Source organism: Vitis vinifera, chromosome 9, assembly GCF_030704535.1.
Source record: "Vitis vinifera cultivar Pinot Noir 40024 chromosome 9, ASM3070453v1".
Taxonomy (NCBI): domain Eukaryota; kingdom Viridiplantae; phylum Streptophyta; class Magnoliopsida; order Vitales; family Vitaceae; genus Vitis; species Vitis vinifera.
Window position 1 is genome coordinate 4,726,852 of NC_081813.1, and position 23,300 is coordinate 4,750,151.

A 23,300-nucleotide genomic window follows, 5' to 3' on the forward strand; every position below is an offset into this window, starting at 1 on the left:
GGAAAGCGACTTCAAGAGGAGACATTGAATGTAGCAAAGCTCTATTCTATGGATGATCCCTGAATTCTTGTGTGACCATGTGAGTGGCAACACCATATGCAAGAAAAATGGGAACATCATAAATCTCGCCCTATATTTCAAATTTGATTTTAAGCCTTAAAAATACTAAGATGGTATACGTTTTTTTGCCTTTTTACTGAAAACAATTTGTTTTCAGAATTTACGTTGTTTGTTTTTTTACTTTTCATGACTTATAATAAATTTTTTACTAAATAGAAAAAGTCAAAATATGTAACTTTTTCTAAATAGAAAAAATAACATATTTTTCTTTACTTTTTAATATCTAATAAAAATAAAATATTAAAAAAACAAACAACCTAATATTTAACACTATTAAGCATTAAAGTTTTATTTAGAATTAAGTAAAAAAACAAACGCCACCTAAGATACGAAATTGATACTAAAACCGAAACGATTGAACAGGATACAAACAAATTGGATTCAAGTATAGGTCATGAGACCCAAAGGTATATGTATGGTATTACCTGATTGGTTGCGACTTTTTCAATAGTGACCAACCATAGTACTTTCGGATATTGTAGTAGGACCTGATGAACCCTAATAGAGTAGAATATCAAATCAACATTTTTGCCCTGTTTCAACTTTTCTATGACCCTCTGCAGACAAGAAAGGGCACGAGGTTATCGCTTTGACATCAAAATCGAAACAAGATGCAATGAGGTCACAGTCACTCAATCCAAACTCAGATGACTTGAACTAAACAGGCTGCGTTTTCACCATGGCTGCAACCTGGGTTAGCATAAAATAATCATTTGACCAAAAACAAGTAAGCAAAACGTTTGATATCCATATTAAAAAAAAATTGATGAGGTTTGCTGGAATCTTAGTTCGGCCAACCATACACAACTAACCTTGGAAGTTTTTTATCAGTGTGTCGTGACGCATCATCTCCAGTGGACCAAAAATAATTTTTGGGGTTACATATAGTGATGGCATCATAAATGCAAGTCCAATAATCATTTGCATTTGGCAAACAAGAATCGAAGTAACAGATCATAAGGTACATTTTGAGACAATGAGACACTTGGTGGCATCAGGAAATGCAGATATGCCCCATGAATTGACTACACTTCAACTAAGCAAACAACCAAGGGGAAAAGATGAATGTTTTTAGGCATATTGAAATTAAATGAGAAGAAACATCCTTTACATGGGCACAAGTATTCTTCAAGTGTATATAAGAAATATCTTATCTAGCCTACTCATATCAAAGAAGTGAGCAACCCCCCCCCCCCCCTGTTCACCAAGATTCAGGATTATCAGTAATGTGTTTTCTCCATCACAAATATTAGCTAGTGGAGTATCTGATCAAAAAAACTATTAGCTAGTGGGGAAGGGATGCAAAAACAAAACGTCCTATATAAATAAACATTGCAACTTCAATTCCAAAACCACCTTCCATATATTGATCATTATATCAGAGATTCAGACAGATACTAATTAACAACTAGTCATGACTCACGAGGTGTGCCTTCTTTCCACTATTAGATGCAAAGTAAACAGGTATTTGGAAATGTAGCAACCAAGAAGACTCACAAGTGTATCTAATCATGTTCACACGAAACAAGGTGATCTCAATGTAAAGCTGCTAGGTCAACAAGCTCCTTATATTCATCAGAGACGTAAGACTTCACTTTGATAGTGGGTTTTCCATCACCCTTAGCTGGAGACACATACTTTACCCCAATTACTGATGTCAAGCCTGCAACAAGATAAAATCTAGTTCATTGTAATTGATCACATGAAGACATGTCATTCATGGTTTTCACTGACTAAAATAATTAAATTTAACAAGATGGGCTTAAAGAAATAAAAATGTCTTTTCTTGCACATACAACTAGCTGGTTATGAGTTATCCTTCTAGGGTAAGAAAATTATACACACTTTCCAGAGCATATAGATCCCAATAGTTGTAATAAGCAATTAGCCATGTAGCACAAACACTCTCAAAACAAGGCATTGTACTTGTTGGACATTACCATCCTTCAATACTCCATTGGACACTTTCTCAGATGTGTCAACAACATTAAGATCGCTCATTTCTTTTCTTTTGATAGGCAAATGTCATATATATATTAACAGTGCAACAATGTTAACATAACCTCAAACACATTCCACATATTGTCTACACAGTAGATGCGTTATTTTACTTCAAGATGCAAAATCTATAATTTTGAAGAATATATCAAAAGAGACTATATGTGCTCTAGACAATTTGTAAATACCTGAACTTCTTCCAAGTTATACAATTGTTAGCATAGAAATTTAGATAAACTAATACAGGTTTATATATTTTCTATGTATAATATAATTATTCATAAAAATCTAGTGCTATTATTAGAGGTCAGTTTCTATCCTTGGTATCATATCTCCTTTCTGAGACATCAAATGATGCAAGTAACTATTCCTTACCCTTATAGTAAAAGTAAGTAAAATAATGGGATAAAAGAATAAATAAAAATAGTGGGCACCCCAGAAAGTATACTTAAGTTTCTCTCAACTCCTCTCTTATAATCAAATTACACACCTTATTAGGGCATTAGACATAACGTCACTAGGTTTTTCTCAACTTCTTCTCATCTCTTATGATCACGTGTTACAAGAGCATGGTTATGTGTCGAACCTCATAAACTTCTCTTAAGATTGCATGCTTTACAAGGGAATGTTGGTGTTTTACAACCCTTGTAATAGATGCATGCATCTAGTCTGTAAAAATATATGGATGTGTCCATGATTTCCCATTTTAGCGTATCCTTGTCACTCATGTTGAATACATACTATGCATAAAGAAATATATAAGACATGAGCATCATACTCCAAGAAAAACAAAAACCATATTTTATTTTGTTTACAAATTCTTAATTTAGAATAATTCAAAGAAGGGAAGTGCTCACTCTTATGTACGCGTCCGTACAAAAACCTTTCGCCTTTCCAATACTCCAAGGGTCTCATTTTGATTCTGGTGCTTCGCCTCACCCCAGAACTCCACAATGTTCCAGCCCCTGGAGGACAACGTAAGTTCAATGATCCCAACAGAATATCCAAAAATTACAATAAAGCACATCAAATTGGATGCATGAATAAAAACCTGCAAGACTTTGCCTCCCAGAAATTTCTTTTCTTTTGCGTTCTCGGCGAGGAGGTGTTTTTGCTTTGCTTCTCTTATTCAGTGATTCACCAGAAGGTTCCAGAATTTTCTGTAGCATAAGAAAAACCAAAAGCAAAATGCTGTCAGAACATCTGGCACTCATCACCAGAGAGGGCATGAATCAGTTCATGCATTCCTAATAACTGTATAAATTCTAGAAAATAAACACACAGGTTAACAAGCCCGTCATTTGGAAAGTAACAAAGATCCTTGCAATATCTTCCACTGACATTAATCTCCTTTTCTTTCAAAAAGCAATCAGTTCAACATTTGACAACAAACGGAACTGAGCACATCATTTAATAATTTAGGTCCAAAATGTGCTTCACTTCCAGACGCCTGCGCAGGTGCTTGTGGGTGCGGAATGAATGGAGGAAGACATAGCAATCAATATCAAACTCCATAAATATATTCTTCCACCAGGGAGATGACAAATATAAAAATAATCATTTTTTTATCTCATTCCTCCAGAATACATTGTTCACCCCACTTCCCCTAAAGCTAACGTAAAAAACTTATGCCTGTTTTTATTCCATTTTGCAAAATAGAAAAGCAAAGTTTAGTCTGTTTAGATTCATCATCAAAAATCCAAAAAACATCAATATCAGACTGTGTGTTTGGTTAATCATTAGCTTTCAACAGAGGAATGCTATTGCATTTCACACCAAGCTTTCACTGACATTTAAATCCATGGATTAGTTAGAATATCAGTGCCTACTAATTCCATTAACCCATGACATTCATATTAGTATAATATGACCAAAACAAAGTATGTACAAGATTTAGAAAAGGGGAAAAATGGAAAACAAACTCATAAACAACAAAAAGAATTGATGATGCATCATCAATGTAAATCCAGTGCCACTAAGTACATAAACTGTAAAGGTGCTTAAGGACTCTTGAATGATACACACCAACTCCAAAATTAAATTCAGGAAAGGAGGTGACTAACCTCAGTACACTGTTCTAGATCATCGTCTCCAGTTTTGGAGGGTCCATCCATGTCATGGGCTTCAACTACAGCAGGAGTTGGTTGATCTGTCATAGAAAATAAGAAATACACAGAACAAACTACAAATTAAGACCATCCCAAGAAAATTGAAGATGAAATAAAAACAATCTAATACACTCAGAAAAGGAAAAAAATTGATATGATTCGTGAAATTTCATAAGAATAATTAAAGTATATAAACCAAGGGAGAAAAGCTCTTGAAACATGAGAATTTTAAGAAGTCCAGGGATATTATAGACAGTTCCATGAGAATTCTTTTGAGAATGTAAAACTAGGCTCCATCCCTCCAATTGGTTAAATTAGTCAGATTGGTGCCATATGTAGATGGAAAATTGGTGCAGAACCAATAACCATTTGATAAATTAGAAACTAGGGAAAGTTACTCACAATAACATTAGATGGAAAATCAGAGCATTGGGGAAAGGCATGAAAAGGAACCTAAAAGCCAAGGCTTTGAAAGAATACTAAAAACAATAAGAGGGCATTGAATGACATAAGTGAGCACAGGAATTATGATTTATGATCATAAATCAGTCTATAGCAGCAAACATGTAGCTCCAATAAGGAATGGTGTAAAGGGCAAATCTAGAATCAATGTTTAGAACACTACCAAAAAAAAGAAGGCATAGACAATGGAGGATACTAAATGGCACAAGTGAAAATACTAAATGGCAGCCAAGAAGTAGCCCAGATATGTGATACAATGTTGGGACAATGATTAAAATTGTTCGCTATGTCTAACAGATAAAAAATACTGCAAAAAAATAATAAAATAACAAAAATAGGAATGTAGGAAAGCAGAGCAAGGAAATGATCTTATTGCAGTAAAATCATAAAACATTATGTAGCTGACACCAGGAAAGACTATTGATGGCCGTGGCAATGCTGATGATGATGATTGAAGATTTTGTCCCTAAACTAAAACACCAAGTGAATAAGAACATTGCTTTGATTATTATTTCAACATTTTGATGGTACAAGCATGGTTTAATTAATAGCAGGACTCCAGTAGCTTTGCAAAAATTCTAATGGTAGCCCACAAATTTCTGACATAACGTGTACAACTCCCATCTAAAAGAAAGAATCCAATACCTCCATGGCACCACATTAGCATATTGATGTGGTACAACTATTAATTCATATTTTGTCAACTCAAAACTTAAAATAAATAAAAATAATATTATTTGGATTTGAAAATGATTAAGAAAAATTTTAATTACTACATAAATGAATTTTAAAGTTTATTCTTCAATGGAATACTTTATCATTTTTTTATTTTTTTTGCAGTCAACTAAGTCCCAAAGAGATGGCTGAATATGAATGAATAATTGTCCCACATCAACTTTGTTTCTCCCCATATAAACACTTTTTCATGTCCATGTTATTTAATACCTTCCCTCCGGACACTGTTGTGAAAACCCACAAACATAAGGGGAGAAGTAATACTGGAAACTTAATTAATATTCAAGGGTTATTTAAAACTATGGGGACTATCTAAGCGAAGAAATCTTGAGGTATTCAGTATTCATGCAAAACCACAGGTAGTTTTTTATACAATCTCAATCATTACCATTTACAAAATTCACTAATGCATATCTTTAACAACACCCATAACCTCTGAAGAAAGCAAATTTCTGTTATGAGTGACACTAAACATAATTTAAAGCAATTTTTCATCATCCATCAGTCACAACATTAACAGTCTTCCAGAAGGTATTCAGGCAATTTTGGATTATATCACATGAGTCCAATCCCCCACAGCAAATCCTATTTTGATTCTGCATTATGATATTAGTACCCGACTCTGTTGCAGAGGCAATTCAGATCTCGTTAATGAAAGCACAAAGTGGCAGGCCAAAATAGAAATTAAGGCTGTCACCAGAGAAAATCATCTTCAAAACCCATGAAATGTGTTTGGGAACCCAATAATGACCAAACAACACCAAATAGACATTAAATGGGCTCAACTAACACACACCAACTAATTCCTCAGCCTTTTGGCTCCAGGTAATAGTATATAAAGATTATATATGGAAAAGTTTCTTAAAGTCCAAGCAGAGAAAAACAACCATACCCCCTTGACTGTCACTGCTGTTCAACTTCTCCAAAGTTGAATCTTCAATATTCTGATCTGGGTGTGCACACGGTTCTGCTTCCTGCAACATATCTCCAACCTGTATCATTCACAAATACCACAACCTAGGATTCAAAATCACTACTTTCTACAACCTAGTAAATGATTAAAGATCAACATATCTAAAGGAGACTCACCTTGTCCTCCAATTCATTTGTTCTATTTATTTGAACATCAGTGTCAGCATCCAGCCTCCTTAAATCATCCACATTATTGTTTCTAATGTTACCATCCAAGTCAGCATGAGATCCACTCAACCCACTGTTGATTCCAACACCAAGTCTTCTCGAGTCGTTATTCACAGCTTTCTCAGATGGAGGAGTTGAATCTCCTGTTATCACATGTACCACCTCATGTGAACTCTTGTTTGCAACAGCAATATCATCTCCTTCAAGTAGTACTGATTTCAACTTTGCAGAAAAGCTAAGCTCCTTTCCATTCTCAATCTGATCGGATTGTTTATCACTAGATTTGACAGTAGAAGAATTATCCTCCAATTCATTTGTTCTATTTATTTGAACATCAGTGTCAGCATCCAGCCTCCTTAAATCATCCACATTATTGCTTCTAATGTTACCATCCAAGTTAGCATGAGATCCACTCAACCCACTGTTGATTCCAACACCAAGTCTTCTCGAGTCGTTATTCACAGCTTTCTCAGATGGAGGAGTTGAATCTCCTGTTATCACATGTACCACCTCATGTGAACTCTTGTTTGCAACAGCAATATCATCTCCTTCAAGTATTACTGATTTCAACTTTGCAGAAAAGCTAAGCTTCTTTCCATTCTCAATCTGATCGGATTGTTTATCACTAGATTTGACAGTAGAAGAATTATCCTCCAATTCATTTGTTCTATTTATTTGAACATCAGTGTCAGCATCCAGCCTCCTTAAATCATCCACATTATTGTTTCTAATGTTACCATCCAAGTCAGCATGAGATCCACTCAACCCACTATTGATTCCAACACCAAGTCTTCTCGAGTCGTTATTCACAGTTTTCTCAAATGGAGGAGTTGAATCTCCTGTTATCACATGTACCACCTCATGTGAACTCTTGTTTGCAACAGCAATATCATCTCCTTCAAGTATTACTGATTTCAACTTTGCAGAAAAGCTAAGCTCCTTTCCATTCTCAATCTGATCGGATTGTTTATCACTAGATTTGACAGTAGAAGAATTCCTGGCTGGTGATAGATTAACCTTGAGAACAGAAAATGGATCGCTTGTTAGATTTGACTGCAAAATGTGCCTCTTTAATAGACATATTGAGGCAAAAGGACTCTTTGGTGGCGTCGGTGAAGCCAAAGTATGAACAAAGCTTTCCACCACTTGCCCTTTCTTTATGGGTGTTTTACTACTTAGCCCTTCTAACATAGACTTTATATCTGACAAAGAGTCCCTATGCCTGAGCCAGTTTCCTCCTGAAGACTTGAAATCGTTCCGTTGGATATCATGCAACTCAGGGAGGCATAATTTGTCCAGATCAATGGGTTTGATCTGCAAACGCTCCTGCAAAAAAGTGAGTGCCCCATCCCCATCTAAATCTTCACAATTACCTGATAGTAATTCATCCAAAATTTCATCTACTTTGTTCTCTGCCTGGGTCACAGAAACTGTTCAAAGTGCAACCATAGCTGTTAGAAGGCATAAAAGCAATAATAGAATAGAGAGGAGGGTAAGCATATGCAGAGAGAGAGAGAGAGAGAGAGAGAAGTTACAACAACAATTGACGATTGATATCAGTCAACATTTTTATTCAATTGTATTTACTCACCAGTTAATTCTCTTTCCAGTGATTCAACACTTGGATCTACTGTTTCTGTTTTTGAACAAAGGGAAAAAAAGGGTCATGACAACATTGACTGAAATTGGTGGCACTCAACATTTTTATTCCATAGTGTTCACTCACCAGTTAACTCTCTTTCCTGTAAAGCAACATTTGGATCCACCATTTCTACTTGTGAACTATAATTAGAAGGACTAACAATCATCTGTTCCACTGTTGCTGGAGAGGGCATCAAGTTCTCATCATTATCAGAAACTAATGATGAGTAGTGATGCTTATAACTAACAGACCTCCTGGAATAGGAAATATTAAGGTCATATTATACAGCAACCAAAGATAAGGATTTCATGGACTGAAATAAGCATAATCACATCATAAATCTTGAGAAATATTGATGATACCCTAAAATTCCTGGTCGACGATGCCGTGCAGTAGTAGATAGATTGTACTGATTTAAATCCATTAAAACACCACCTCGCTGTCTCTGTAATTCCTTTTTGGCATCTACAAACCAATCGCAAGACATAGTGAAAATAGCCATCAACAAGTAATTCACCCACCATTTAGAAAGATTAGAAAAAGGTGACTTACTTTCGAGCTTTTCATGGGCCAAGAAGTACTCCTCTGGGTCTTGGAGTTTATCGATGTCCAAACTTGGTTCCAAAACCATTGTAGGCTGACTGCCATATAAAGATATTACACAATTCCATTACGATTTATTTCTCAAAGATAAAAGTTTGTGGAGCAAAGTATACATTGACATCATATGCTCTTCCTTGTACCTTGAATCAGGCTTTAAAGAAAACCGAGCCCGTTTACGGCCTAAGGCAGGCCTTCGCTCTGGGGGATTTTCCTTGAGCTTTTCAGAAATAGGTCCACAGTTGTCTTCTGATGCTACATCGCTTGGGAAGTTGGGATTCAATAGTTCTGAACCGCCATCTAAGATGGACTTTGCCTGCTCTAGGAGCTTTGTGGGACTTCTTAATGCCTGACAGAAGATAAAAAAAATTAATTAAAAAAAAATGAACTTCTATGGTTCCTTTGTAATTAGGCTGGTTTAGGAATTTAGGAGAAAGAGAACCCAGGATTAACATGTTCTGATTTTATGCTATGAATTACTTCAGCAAATAGTTTTCAAGGATGCTTCTTTTGGCCAGTGAAAAACTGCAGGTGGAGAAAACTAGTTCATTTTAAATCTCTTCTCAACCAAATCTATTACAATTGCATTGGATTGAGTTTCTCATTCTATGGAAACAAAAATATGGACATGTTTGGTTAGACTGGGAGTGCTGGAAACTGCAGGAAAGTAGCGTTTTTTCACGTTTCACCAAAACTCCATTCTAACCATTTGGGAACATTATAATTCAAAATTAATTCCATTTAATTTTCCTCCATTTTCTCCACAACCAAAATGACCCAAGAAGAATTTTTTGGGAAAAAAATTGTATACATAAACTTAACGCTCACAGTTTACAAAACAAGGAAATAAATGAATATATAGAACAACTCGCTTCATGCTACATTTTAAATAATACAACAAGCGTATAAGTCAATACATGCTAAATTTTAGATAAAACCATGGGCGTATGGAGAAATTTTCAAATCATAGAACTGCAATAACCATGATTTTTCCAAGCTCCTTTGGTTTCTGGCAAAATATCAAGAAGCAAACACTTCAACCCTCCATTTCTTTCTCGGAAAAATACTGAGGAAGCCAAGCAAATGCTAAATAATGCCAAAAAAGCAAAGCCAGGAGTAGAATCTAAAATTCTGAATCGATAAAACAATAGCCCCCACCAAAGCAAAACAACTTAATACTAAATCCAAATTTTCAATTTCCTCTTTTTTCCATCAATTTTCTGAGGAACCAAACAGATGGCGAAGGAAAATCGAATCAGATGCCCTCAACAGGGAACTCAGCGCACAGAATAGCAACATGCCAAAAAACACCTAAGAAAATAAGCCAAAACATAACCGAAATTTCTGAAACAAGAAAACAAAACCGCCCTTCACTAAACCAGCATAAAACACAGAAATCAAAGTTTCATCGTTCTCCTCTTTCCGTCGATTTTCTCTGAAACCAAACATAACGCAAAGAAATTCTGAACTTAAAAACCTTTAACACGGAGCTACGGGATGAAGATACCATGGACTTGAGGTAAGAATGGAGGGAATCGATATTGTCGTGACCGGACGGCTTAGAAACGGTGGAGGAATCCCTAAATGTGCGGGGGAAGAGAGAGAGGCCGAAGTAGCCGAGAAGCGGATCCGCCAGATCGGAGCTTCGGCGGTCGTTCGCCATCGTCTGAAGAAGTGAGATTGAAACCCTAGGAGAGAGTTGGACTTGGGAAAGACTCCGTATTTCGAAATGGGAGAGTGAGCGGGAGTGGCCATGAGGATCGGGAGTTTTTGATTTATTTTTTTACCGTTATTTGTCTTTGCTTTTTTTTTCTTTTTTTGCCCCATTCCCCGTTAGAACCAAGGAAAGCACATGTTTGGCAAAGTGGGAAATTTATGGAGTTTTGGGGGCAAAATGGTCCTTTTACGGGAAAATAAATTAATGTAAACAAAATAATTAGGAATGGTATATGTTTGTATGTTTGATTTCCATAAAATATTAAGAAAAAAATATTAAAGTAAATTGATTTTTTTGTTAGAAAGAAAATTAAGTGATTTTTCAAAAATTTTAAATGTTTTTAAAATTTTATCAAATACTTAATTAAAAACAAAACATTTTTTATGCAAAAAAATTATAAAATCACTATCAATATAAATCAAATTGAAAGGTGACGGAAGAGAAGCATTATCACTTTTTTTAAAAAAATTATCATAAAAATATTAATAGAAAATGCAAATTTATTAAAATAATTATTAAAAAATTGTTATTTTACTCATTATTATATATTATCAAATTTTTTTTATGAAGAGAAAATAAAATTAGAACCATTAAACATGCTTCATTTATAATAAATAAAAACATAATTTATTTATTTTTAATTTCATTTTTGTTAATTAAATATTTTTTTAAAGAGCTTGTAAGATAGGATTTTTAATTATTTGTAAAAAAAAAAGGTAAATAGATTAAAAGATATGAAATGATTCAAAAATTATAAATCTAACCCCTTATATATTTGAATTTAAAAAATAAAAATAAAAAATATTTTTTTATATATAAATAATTTTTAATATTTTATTTATTTATAAATAAGTTTTTAAAGAAAATATATTTTTTTTCATTCCTTCTGAAGAAGTAACCTTTGCAAAACTTGTTTGAAGAATCATTTGAAACTAGAGGCGGTATCGGAAAAAGCACTGAAAATTGGGGCAGAAAGACAATATCGAAAATTATCACCGATCAAACCCCGGGATTGCGAGGGCTGAGAACGACGCCGGTAGTCGCCGTGGTCGATCCGAGGTACTTCTCCTTCTTCATTTCCGTTTTTTTTTTGCCGGGAAAATGTTGGAAAAGAAAAGCAAAGAACTTCAAGTTTTGAGTCCTGACGTCTTTGTCATTTGGGCCCTGAGAAAAGAAAGGCCTCTACACCCCACATGATTCTAAAATTTTTGTTATTTTTCATTTTCTTGGTATTTCACTGCAATCGAACCAGGGCTAGTAATTTTGAGTCCGAGTATCTTTGCACAATCGGACGATCCTAAGGTACAGTCCATGATAAATAATACTTCGGTTTATTTTCATTGAATTTGCATAGTTTTTTGTTGAACCCTAGCTTTTGTGCTATCAAGTGATTGGATAATGTATTTTTAGGTTCAAGAGATGTCATTGATGTTGAAAAGATTCCATTATTAATTTCGTTTGGTAGAGTTGGACTGCGCTGGTGCAACTTGAAAACGTGCATTGCGATATCAGTTGCTCTGTACAGAGCAACTGAAACAGCACGAACAGTTGATTTAGTCTAAATTGGATGGAGGTTTTCATGATCTTGTATCCTAAATAATGACAAATATACTATTTGCTATTTTATCATGTTTTCTTTTCCTGAATTTTCTCTCGCCAACTACATACAGATATTGATTGTTGTCTCCAAATTTTCCCTGTAAAGAATTGTGCTTTTACCCACATGCGATGAAAGGTAACTAATTTGACCAAAGACTTTTGATAGAATGGTGGAAAATATTTTTTGTTCTTCCATTATCATCAGTGGGATAAGGCAATAAACAAATTTTGTTACTATACTGATGTGACTGTTTTAGTTCTAAATTTATATGCTTTTTCATGGCATTGGTTGCTTCTTCAATCTGTTCATTTGCAGCATGTTGTCTGGTGATTGATTTTGCACTGGCTTGCATTATCCAGGTTGTTCTGTGTTCCCTATAATGCTTACTATTACAGTATTTCTGTGGAGAATGTAACGGCATTGCATTCTTTTTCATCTTTTTGTGTAAGTGGAATTCTGAACCCCATTAGCCAACTCATCTCTATTAGTTTACTATGTATTCAGAGGAATTGTGGATGGTGAGATTTGTTCTTCCACATGTCTGATTCAAAGTCAAGCCGTGGTGACGGTGCTAATAAAACTGTGAAGAGAAGTCTTCCTTCATGGATGAGTGATATAGAAAATGGAAGCAAAGCTCGTGGAAAGAGGTCAGGTGATGGTGGTGGACAGGAGGAAAGGAAGGAGGGTGAGAAGCCTGAACAAGCTAAAGGTAATGGTGGCAAAAGCAACAATAGACCAGGAGCATCCAATTTGAGTACCTCAAACTTCTCCAATCTCCTGGTACTTAACTCAACCAAGTTTGGATTTATAAATGGGATGACTTTGTGTATTAGTTATTAAAGAAAAGTGAGATACAGTTTTACTATGTGCAGGAAGGGGTAGTCTTTGTATTATCAGGGTTTGTTAACCCTGAGCGTAGTACACTCAGGTCTCAGGCCCTGGAAATGGGAGCAGAATATCAGCCTGACTGGAACTCAAATTGTACCCTCCTGGTCTGTGCATTTCCAAATACTCCAAAGTTTCGTCAAGTTGAGGCAGATTGTGGAACAATCGTTTCAAAGGTCTCTTTCTTTGTTCAAGTTGCATTTTGTATTATTAGAACTATTGATGTCCTCGAACTTATTTGGTGTTAAATATCTTAAAATTGAAGAAGAATATGCTGTTACTGTCACTTTTGTCTCAATAAAACCTTTTTTTTTTTTCTCAAAAAGTAAAGAAAGAATTCTTTTGTGCAACTCTTTTCAACCATAGAAGTATATTATCTGGTGACCTTATGGTTCTCATCTTCTGTTTATTTTCTTTTGGAGCCAGATAATTATCAATTATCATCTTACTACAGCTTTGTTGTGATAAGTGTTTGTTGAGTTGAGCTCTCAGCCAATGACCTGCATACTTTCTCTTTGCCTTTTTTCATTTGTTTATTTTTAAATGAACTCTTCAAATAAGCAGTCTAGAATTGAGTTAGCAGGTAGTCCCAGTGCTACAATAGTTTTTTTTTTTTTTAAATCAGAGACAAACATTCTATTGCCATGAAATAAGTAAATGCAAAGGAGGGATGAGAAATCCTTTCCCCAAACACAGCCACTACATAGCTTTGATCAAAAGTGACATTTCATATAGTCTAAGTGTTGATGAAAATGCACTATTAATAGTGATTTCAGCTATAAACTCAAAACCTCGTGGTAGAAAATTCCCTACAAAAGAGATCAATTGATTGATTCCCCATTTTGCTAACATATCCGATATATGCTACACTAGGAACTTGGGGACATGACCTAAATTTTGTCCCATTACCCACTCCATTTTTGTTCTTCTATATAATTATATGATGATATCTTATGCTATGGTTTTTCTCTTAACTTACCCCATATTTCCTTTCTATTTCTTCTCTTTTATTGCTTGTGTTAATGACTTTGTGGTCCAATCCTTAACTGAATTTTCTTGGAATTTCAACTTTGCTCACAAACGCTAATTATTTGGAAACTTTGGATGATATTTTTAACTTTGCATGAAAATTCCAATTATGCAGAAACTTTGGATGATATTTTCTCCTGTAAGCTGTTTTGATTCTCTATAATTTGAAGTACCCTTATAAATTTCTTTTATGATATATAGCTCTATGGGTACCATTAAGTTAAGCTTTATCTCACACCATTAATTTAAATAAGACATATGACCCTTTAGAAAAGCAGAGGGGACATAAGGTTATCTCCACTAGCAATTGTGTTTTTGTTGAAAAGCAGGAAAGTCAGGATATTACCTCTTCTCCATCTTCATTTGACATTGAATGTGCTGTTCCATCTTGAATCTGGTTACAATTTACTGAGCATGGTGGTTTGAAGTTTCACAGTTGTAAGGGTAGTCCTCTATTGCCTTGTGGTTTTGGGATAACAGGGTTTTGGAGTTAATTGGCATGGAGGTGGGTCTTTTCTCAGTATCCTGTCGCTTTAAAAATTGCGAAGATGGCTTCTTGTGAACCTTTACGGGAGTATATGGACCTACCATGAAACAGTACAAAGAGTTGTTTTGGGAAGAGTTAGGAGCCATTCGAGGGTTGTGGTCTGACCCTTGGTGTATTGGTGGGGACTTTAACGTGGTCAGATTTCCTAGTGAGCGCAATAGAGAAGGAAGATTGACTAGTTCCATGAGAAGATTTTCGGAAGTGATTGAAGGAGTTGGCTTTAAAAGATTTGCCCCTCCATGGGGGGTCATTTATGTGGAGTGGAGGGTTGAATGGTCTTTCCAGGTCTAGAATGGATCGCTTTTTGATTTCGGAGGATTGGGAGAACCATTTTAGTGGGGCGATTCAATGTTCTCTCCCAAGACCAATGTCTGATCACTTCCCAATTATGTTAGATGGGGGTGGGGTGAGGAGAGGTCCAACTCCATTTCGGTTCGAGAATATGTGGTTGAAGGGGGAGGGGTTTAAGGAGCTATTAAAGGGCTGGTGGCAAGGATTCAACTATAGCGGGTCCTATAGTTTTATCCTGACAGAAAAATTAAAGGCTTTGAAAATTAAGTTAAAGGAATGGAACTCGGAAGTTTTTGGTAAAGTGGGGGTGAACAAAAGGTTGGCTCTGGATAAAGTGTCTTACTAGGATAATCAAGAGCAACTTAGAGCTTTAAACGAGCAGGAGCTAGAGGCGAGAAAAGAGGCTAGGGAGGAGTTCACGAAATGGGCTCTAATGGAGGAGATTTCATGGAGACAAAAATCAAGAGAAACTTGGTTGAAGGAAGGCGATAAAAACAAGGGATTTTTCCACAAGATGGCAAATTCTAACAAAAGGAGGAATTGCTTGAAAAAAATTAAAGTCGATGGTACCTGGCTTTCAGAAGATCATGATATTCAAAGGGGGGTGGTGAGGGCTTTTCAGGATCTTTTATTGGATCCAGGAGGTTGGCATCCTTGTTGGAACAACATTGAGTTTGACAGCATTGGGGTTGAAGAGGTAGCCAAGCTGGAGGAGAGTTTTTCTGTGGATGAGGTGTTCTCGACTCTATCAAATCTGAATAGGGACAAGGCCCCTGGTCCGGACGGGTTCTCCCTTGCATTCTGGCAATTCTGCTGGGATTTTGTTAAAGATGAGGTTATGAGTTTCTTCAAAGATTTTTTTTTAGAGGGGAAAATTCGTCAAGCCTAAACACCACCTTCTTAGTTTTAATCCCAAAAAAGAGTGGGGCTGAGGACTTGAGCGATTTCAGACCCATCAGTTTGATGGGAGGTCTTTACAAGCTGCTTGCAAAGGTCTTAGCCAATATATTGAAAAAGGTAGTGGGAAAAGTGGTGCCTTCAACCCAAAATGCCTTTGTTGAAGGTAGGCAAATTCTTGATGCTGCGTTAATAGCTAATAAGGTCATAGACTCCTTGCTGAAAAGAAAGGAAAGTGGGGTTTTGTGTAAATTGGATTTAGAGAAGGCCTACGATCGCATTAATTGGGATTTTCTGCTATCAGTGATGCAAAAAATGGGTTTTGGGGAGAAATGGGCTGGGTGGATTAGATGGTGCATATCCACTGCATCGTTTTCGGTTCTGGTCAACGGTTCTCCAACCGGTTTTTTCCGGAGCTCCAGGGGGTTAAGGCAAGGAGACCCCCTCTCTCCTTACCTTTTTGTCTTAGGAATAGAGGCCTTAAATAGCCTCATTAACAGAGCAGTGAGAGAGGGTTTTCTATCAGGCTGCAAGATAGGGGGAAGGGAAGGTGTCGGGATCCAAGTTACGCACCTGCTGTTCGCTGATAATACATTGGTCTTCTGTGACGATTCTCAAGAGCAATTGGCTTTTCTAAGTTGGTTATTAATGTGGTTTGAAGCCATTTCCGATCTGCGCATTAATTTGAACAAAAGTGAGATTTTGCCGATGGGTAGAGTGGAAAATGTTGAGTTATTGGCTGCTGAGCTTGACTGCAAAGTGGGATCTCTCTCTTCCACTTATTTGGGGCTCCCTTTGGGTGCTTCGCATAAGTCGGTGATGGTTTGGAATGGAGTGGAAGAGCGGATGCGGAAGAAACTTGCCTTGTGGAAGAGGTAGTTCATTTCTAAGGGAGGAAGAATCACTCTTATCCGGAGCACTTTGGCGAGCATGCCAACCTATCTTATGTCATTATTGCGCATGCCAAGAGTGGTTAAATTAAGACTTGAGAAAATTCAAAGGGATTTTCTTTGGAGAGGGGGAGCGTTGGAGAAGAGGCCCCATCTTGTAAAGTGGGTTGTTGTCTATACTCACAAAAAGATGGGTGAATTGGGGATTAGAAATCTTTCCATTCTCAATAGAGCCCTCTTGTGCAAATGGAGTTGGCGTTTTGCAGTTGAAAGAGACTCATATTGGAAGCTTATTATTAGTACGAAGTACGGGGTTGAAAGAGGAGGGTGGAGCACTCGCGGGGCTAGGGAGGGCTATGGGGTAGGGCTTTGGAAAGAAATCAACAAGGAAGGCTTGTTACTGCTCAATAATGTTTCATTCTCGGTGGGGGATGGTAAAAGGGTGAGGTTTTGGAAAGACATTTGGTGCGGGAACACGCCCCTTTGTGAGGCCTTTCCCTCCTTGTTTGATTTAGCGGGTTCTAAAGATGCGTGGGTAGCGGACTATTGGAACCCAATGGGGGAAGAGGGAGGGTAGACTCCCCACTTCCTTAGACCTTTCAATGATTGGGAGGTGGAGAGACTCCTTTCTTCCATTCAAGAAAAGAGACTGGATGCTGATGTGGAGGATAGGATGGTGTGGAAAGAGACGAAAAATGAGATTTTCACTGTAAAATCTCTTTATAAGTCTCTTGTTCATATCTGTGCAGTCTCGTTTCCGTGCAATATTATTTGGAGTCCATATGTTCCTACAAAGGTGAGTTTTTTTGCTTGGGAAACTTCTTGGGAGAAGGTCCTTACTCAAGATCAACTCAAGAGGAGGGGCTGGATTTTAGCCAACAGATGTTGTTTGTGTTGTGTTGAAGAGGAAACGATAAATCACATCCTTGTTCATTGTTTTAAGGCGAATATTTTGTGGGATCTTGTGTTTTCTCTATTTGGGGTTAATTGGGTTCTTCCGTTTACAGTTAGAGACACTCTATTAAGTTGGTATGTTTTTTTTAAGGACAAGAAGCATAGAAAGGTTTGGCAGGCAGTCCCTCTTTGTTTATTTTGGACGGTTTGGAAGGAAAGAAATAGGATAGTCTTTGATAATGAGGTTTTGTCGATTCAAAGATTGAAAAATTCCTTTATTTGTAATCTCTTATCCTGGGCTAAATCTTCTATAGTTGTGGGCCCCTTAACTTTGTTTAACTTTGTGGAATGGTTGGGTTCTTGTTGAGGGCCGATGAGTGCTTGTGTTTTTGTTGTTTTTTTAGGTGACGCTTGCATACTCCCTGTATGCTTTGGGTCGCCTTTCAAGCACCCTTTTTCTAATATATCTTTGTGCATTTACCTGTCAAAAAATAAATAAATAAATTATAAGATTTTAGTCCAGGTATGGGAGCATTGTTCTGGTTTTTGAAGTGAATAGATTATAAAATTTTAGTCCAAGTATGCGAGCATTGTTTCAATGTTTGAAAAGTTTAGGATTAATGTCTCTGTTTAGGTTTTGGTGCCAAAAGAATTTGAAGAAATTTTTTTGTTTTGGGGTGGTTGACAGGTAGTCAGTGGGCTGTGGGGAGGGGAATGTATTCACCATGCAGAAACCTTTAAGGTGACAAAGTCTTTTTTAATTAGTTGGATGGGTGAGAAACTCTGCTAAGTTGCTGGTTATCCCCAGGGGTTTAAAAGAGTCGAGAGGCCCAATGGGATTTCTATTGAAGAAAATCTGGAAATTGTTATTTAGTGGAGCCCAGCATGCCAAAGACATGTTGTAGCTGTAATTGTTGATTGTTCCTTTTGAGTCCTTGAGATTGGGAAATTGCAGGCCGATTCTTTAGCTAAAGCAAGACCTCATCTTAGTTGTTTAGTGGGTCTATCTTAACATCTTAGAATACACTGTGCGGCTTTCCAAACTTTCAGTTATTTTCTGTTTTTTCATCTCTTTCAGTAAATTCTTCATTCACCATAAACAAGTAAAAATATTCATCACATTTTGTGCTCTTCCCTGTTCTCTTTGTTTAGGATCTCTTAGGTAATTCTTGGTAAGGTCAAGGAGGTGTTGTTAGGGTGGCATGCGGGGTTCATGTGAAAGAGGTGCAAGAAGTTGTGGAGACCAGCCCTTTTTTGTTTCTTTTGGTGTTTGATGGAAGAGCTAAACCAAAGTATTTTTAAGGTTAGAGGGCTCTCCTTCGTTAATGAAAGATTCCTTATTAAATCCTTGTTTGCTTGGTCTCACTAGTTGGTATGGGTTAACAATGTTGCTTATTTAGATTTCTTTGATAGTTTAGCTAGAGCTCCGCGGGAAATTTGTTTCTTAAATGCTTATTTTTTTGGAGTCATAAATTCTTAGGAGGTCAATAACGTTGCCTATTTAGATTTCACTGATAATTTGGGTAGAGACCTTTGGTGCTCTCTGTATATTCCTGCTGTACCTGGATTTGATATGTATCTTCCCTATCAAAAAATAAATGTTTTCCAATTAACAAAAGCCTACTTTTTGTTCAATTTTTGGTTAGATGTTTGTGGTGTTGTGAACTAATTAGCTTTACTACCATTTGCTGTATTGACTAATATTGTAGGAGGAATTCCCATTACAGTGAGATGAAATCATGCTTGATTTTTTATCTGCTACTTCTATGAATGTTAATTGATGATGAGTAATGATCTAATGACTTTTAGCCTGTTTTTCCAGGAGTGGCTATCGGAATGTTACAACCAGAAGAAGCTTGCTGATATTGAAATTTATCTTATGCATGCTGGGAAACCATGGCGGAGAAGCAATGTTCCCCATCAAGCCAAAAATGGTAACATTGATCTGTACAAATAGTTTATTCCTTTTTGTTTATACTGCTTTGACTGAGATTTGTTGTTGGTTGTGATGAATGTATTTAATGTTTTATGCATGCATCCCGGTTTGGCTATAAAGACTGGTTTCATGAATAAAAAAGGTGTATTAGCTGGTGTATGAAACTTGAGCTAAGGCATAACCACAAGTTTTTTTGTAACTGCATAATGATCAGATGGGACTATTTAGATTTCAAATTCTTTAATTATGTCAATGCCTTTGGATTTTTAAAGCTGTGGCAGTTATTGCCAATATTTCAAATGGCATGTAAAATCCATTTACCTAGGTGGTTTGAACACAATGTCCAAAATTGCTGTTTGTTAGAAGCCTATATAGATTTCACTAATATACAAAGAATGATCTCTTTTGTTGTTTCTTTTCTCATAGTGAGTATACAAGGTGTTGTTATCTCATATGAAACTTAAAAGTATATGCTTATTTGTTTATCATGTATAGTAAAACCTCTATAAAATAATACTCTTGGGACCATGAGAAATTATTATCTTAGCAGGGTTATTGATTTATGGATAAATGAATAATTTATTAGTTTATCAATAAATGAATATTTATTGATTTATAAAGAGTATTATGTTTTTACCATACAATGTTTTCACATGTATGACTTGTAAATCTAAAAACGATGGATGTGGTAGAAAGTTATTACATAAAAGCCTAAGAGACTCTAAAAAAATAAGAGATAATTATTAATTGTAAATGATAAAAAGACTTCTAAAAAGAAGAGGTTTGGTGTTAAAACTTAATATCCTAGAAGATAAAAGAAGTTTCGAATATGTGATTATTCCAGAGTGAATTAAGAAAACGAAGTTACTCAATATAGATATATATATATATATATATATATATTATATGTGTGTGTGTGTGTGCGCGCGCGTGTTTCATCAATTTTTAATTTATATTTTCTTGGGCCCTTAAGGATTTCTAAAATTATTATTATTTTATACATTTAGCGAGGTTATTAATTTAGTACACTGGTCCAAGTTGGGACCGGAAGATTTTATTATTTAAACTCAGGTTATTAATTTATCAAACATTCATTTATTGAGGTTTCACTGTATTTAGAGAGGCCTTGTTTTTTGAATGGTCTGTGTTCTGATCTGAATGAATAGTTGCAGATGAGGAAGCATCCCCACCTAGTAATTCTAAAATGCAAGTCGAAAGAGGACTGCGTTCAAAGTTGACTGCCTCCAAGGTTATTATAGCTCTTTCCTTCCATTATAGTGACATCCTAATCTCTGCATAAGTCCCAGGGATTTAGAATAAAGTTGTGTATTATTTCTTCAGTACATATTTATATATTTACTATTTTTTTTTTATTGTTTTTTGTGCTATATGTTGATCAGAGTGGATCTAATCCAGCTAAAGATCTCTTTTCTCCTTCAGAAGTGAAGAAATGGGCTATTGATGATTTGCATAAAACCATCTCTTGGCTGGATAGTCAAGAAGAAAAGGTTAGTGGTACTTTATTGTCTTGTTTTTTCCTGAGATTTTAATCCAGTTTGCAAGTAGCTTTTTTGATTGGACATACAGTTAATTACTAACATCCATCTATATTTGACCTCCGTCAATGAATTTATAATCTTATTTTAATCTGTAACTTGCTATTGTAGTTTTACTTCCAGATTTCATAAAGCTCTTCTTAACAACCTCCTTCTTGCCTGTGATGTGGATCTTTGTGTTTCTCTTTCAAATGTTTGATTTTAACACTAATATTTCTTTCTCTATGCTGTGGAGTGGGTTCTTCTGTGAATAAACTAGTACCATGTAGACTTCAAATATAAGAAAGTCTCATAAGAAATATTTTCTAATTTGAAAATGCCTGTTTTCTGACTACATGGCTAGATGGTTAGAGGTGCATAACCTTTATATTTTTCCTACTTTATTGTGTGTAAGATTGGCATTATCTTCCATATGACTGTAATCCTGGTTAATCTTACATATAACAGCCAGAGCCAAGTGAAATAAAGAAAATAGCGGCTGGAGGGATATTAACTTGTTTACAAGATGCCATAGACTCTCTTGGGCAAAAGCAGGTATGTTTTACCAAAGTATATTTTTCCTTGTTAGAATGCATATGGAACTCTGTTTGATTCAGCTTAAATCCCATATTGGAAGCTTTCGTTTTGTTCACATGCATATGGGGCTGTGGGATCCACAAGAATGGTGAAATATATCTAACATAATTTCATCTTTCAATGTTTACCGTTAGACTTTGATCACTCTTGTTGACAGCTAAAATATTTTACTAAGATCCATCACAGTTTTTAAACATGATGTATGGAATATTTTTCCAGGAAGTGTAAACAAGGATGCGTACAATCATCAACGAGATTAAAGTACAGCTTATATTTTACCTTAATTTAGGATGTTAATTATTTCCTCTTTTTCTTCTGGGAATTGGACCTGAAAATTCTCATGTTCCCATCCCAACCCCTTTCCAGTTGAGCCGGTCCCCAGAGGGATTCCCATACATGCATAGAATCCTAAAGTGAGATGAAATCAAATGGTAGTCAATAGCTTTGTTGCATAAATTTTTCAGTAACTAATGTCTAGTGTCACTTGGTATGGCCGTAATTTTCATTTCTCTCAAATTTTAAAAAAATGCTTATGAATTGAGATAAATACATATGGACATCAGTTGATACCTAGGAAACTGGTCTGACCGATCATACGAGCCAAATGGTGTGCTCCTGATTGGCACAGTGTCAGAACCAGTATTTAAACGCTAATCTCATTTCTAATCAACTTAGATACATGTTTGCTTTAGAACTTCTACTCGTCAATGCATTTATTCTCGAAAGGATTGCCTCTTTTATTTCAAAAGATTGACAAAAAGTTTAATTCATGGCAAAAAAATCCATGTGTGGATTGCTGGTGCAAATTTTTAAACCATATCTTCTATAGTCAGAATGTTTTAGGTAAAGCATGAGGAGTACAGAAGTTGCTGTTCCATTCATTATTAACTGTATCGAACAAATTGGTTTTCAGGATATCTTGGAAATGACCAAAGAGTGGAACTTTATCCCACGGGTGGTTGAGGAGCTGGTGAAGCTTGAAAGCACCAGAAACAGCCATTCCTCTCTCTCAAAGGCAGATCTCTACAAACACGCAATCACCTGTAAAGAAATTTACGAGGCAGAATTCAGCAGTTTAGATGATGATGCATTGGCAAATAAGAAACAACCAAAGACCGGTAGAGGAGAGAAGGGGAAGAAGAAGATGACCAAAGCCACGTCCAGCAATGCAGCTGGCTACGACAGCGATGAAACTGTTGAGATGACAGAAGAAGAAATCGACCTTGCTTACAATACTGTAGCATCTGCAATTTGTAAATAGAGAGTAAACTAAAAGCTGGGTGAAACTGCAGATGGAACTTCTTTTGTGAAAGTGAATGGTTTCTTATGCTCGCTTCAATGAAAAGTAAAGTCAAAGCAAAACTCTTTCTGCAGCTCTCTTTTCTTTTCATCCAACAAGTGGATTATTTATTTTCATATTATTTTTATCATTTCTCAATTTTCCTTGAATTTTCATTTTGTCCGAATTTCTCTTTTCAATTATTCAAGCAGGCTATAGGATTAAGAAGTAAGCAAAGGAGAGCACAGGTCAAACGGGAGGGAAGGGAGTTTACGACCCTATTTGGAAGTGTTTTTGAAAACAATTCTCAAAAACGGTTTTTGAAAACTATTTTATGATATTTCATAGGATAGCTTAAATGATTGTGAAAAATGAGTTAAAAGTAATTTCAATTTATC

The 23,300-nt window shown here is 35.9% G+C and overlaps 2 protein-coding genes across 16 annotated transcripts; one reads left to right on the top strand and one right to left on the bottom strand.

The window, feature by feature from the left end:
* Positions 1-383: 383 nt before the first annotated feature.
* LOC100244530 (centromere protein C) lies at positions 384-10,561 on the bottom strand. Of its 3 annotated transcripts, XM_019222151.2 has the most exons (13): positions 10,313-10,561; positions 8,949-9,154; positions 8,758-8,846; positions 8,568-8,670; positions 8,290-8,459; positions 8,155-8,199; positions 6,513-7,993; positions 6,316-6,415; positions 4,182-4,267; positions 3,170-3,278; positions 2,976-3,083; positions 1,618-1,783; positions 384-677 (listed from the first exon to the last, which is right to left on the bottom strand). In XM_019222151.2, the coding sequence occupies exons 1-12, from the start codon at positions 10,466-10,468 to the stop codon at positions 1,656-1,658; spliced, it is 2,781 nt and encodes a 926-aa protein (XP_019077696.1). In that variant the 5' UTR covers positions 10,469-10,561; the 3' UTR covers positions 384-677; positions 1,618-1,655. The 3 variants fall into 3 exon arrangements, with proteins under 3 accessions (XP_019077696.1, XP_019077697.1, XP_010654918.1); XM_019222152.2 differs by lacking the exon at positions 384-677 and having other exon boundaries at positions 1,465-1,783; positions 6,316-6,397; XM_010656616.3 differs by lacking the exon at positions 384-677 and having other exon boundaries at positions 1,465-1,783.
* An 832-nt stretch (positions 10,562-11,393) lies between these two features.
* On the top strand, positions 11,394-22,996 carry LOC100266851 (DNA-repair protein XRCC1). 13 transcript variants are annotated; one of them, XM_010656404.3, is made up of 8 exons: positions 11,394-11,581; positions 12,627-12,902; positions 12,980-13,183; positions 19,378-19,489; positions 20,664-20,740; positions 20,892-20,999; positions 21,495-21,581; positions 22,537-22,996. In XM_010656404.3, exons 2-8 carry the CDS (start codon positions 12,660-12,662, stop codon positions 22,882-22,884), a joined length of 1,179 nt encoding a protein of 392 aa, XP_010654706.1. In that variant the 5' UTR covers positions 11,394-11,581; positions 12,627-12,659; the 3' UTR covers positions 22,885-22,996. The 13 variants fall into 13 exon arrangements, with proteins under 13 accessions (XP_010654706.1, XP_059595496.1, XP_010654705.1 ...); XM_059739513.1 differs by having other exon boundaries at positions 12,995-13,183; XM_010656403.3 differs by having other exon boundaries at positions 11,411-11,581; positions 12,611-12,902; positions 20,658-20,740.
* The last annotated feature ends 304 nt before the right edge of the window (positions 22,997-23,300 follow it).

What these genes read in the sequence shown, in the direction of transcription:
- LOC100244530 (XM_019222151.2), bottom strand. Translation starts at nt 10,468, where the DNA reads ATGGCGAACGACCGCCGAAGCTCCGATCTGGCGGATCCGCTTCTCGGC. An exon ending in ACTGGAAAGAGAATTAACTG is followed by an intron (nt 7,994 to 8,154) that starts GTGAGTAAATAC and finishes CACTTTGAACAG; the next exon opens with TTTCTGTGACCCAGGCAGAG. An exon ending in TGGGAGGCAAAGTCTTGCAG is followed by an intron (nt 3,084 to 3,169) that starts GTTTTTATTCAT and finishes GTTGTCCTCCAG; the next exon opens with GGGCTGGAACATTGTGGAGT.
- LOC100266851 (XM_010656403.3), top strand. Translation starts at nt 12,660, where the DNA reads ATGTCTGATTCAAAGTCAAGCCGTGGTGACGGTGCTAATAAAACTGTG. An exon ending in GTGGAACAATCGTTTCAAAG is followed by an intron (nt 13,184 to 19,377) that starts GTCTCTTTCTTT and finishes CTGTTTTTCCAG; the next exon opens with GAGTGGCTATCGGAATGTTA. An exon ending in TGGATAGTCAAGAAGAAAAG is followed by an intron (nt 21,000 to 21,494) that starts GTTAGTGGTACT and finishes TACATATAACAG; the next exon opens with CCAGAGCCAAGTGAAATAAA.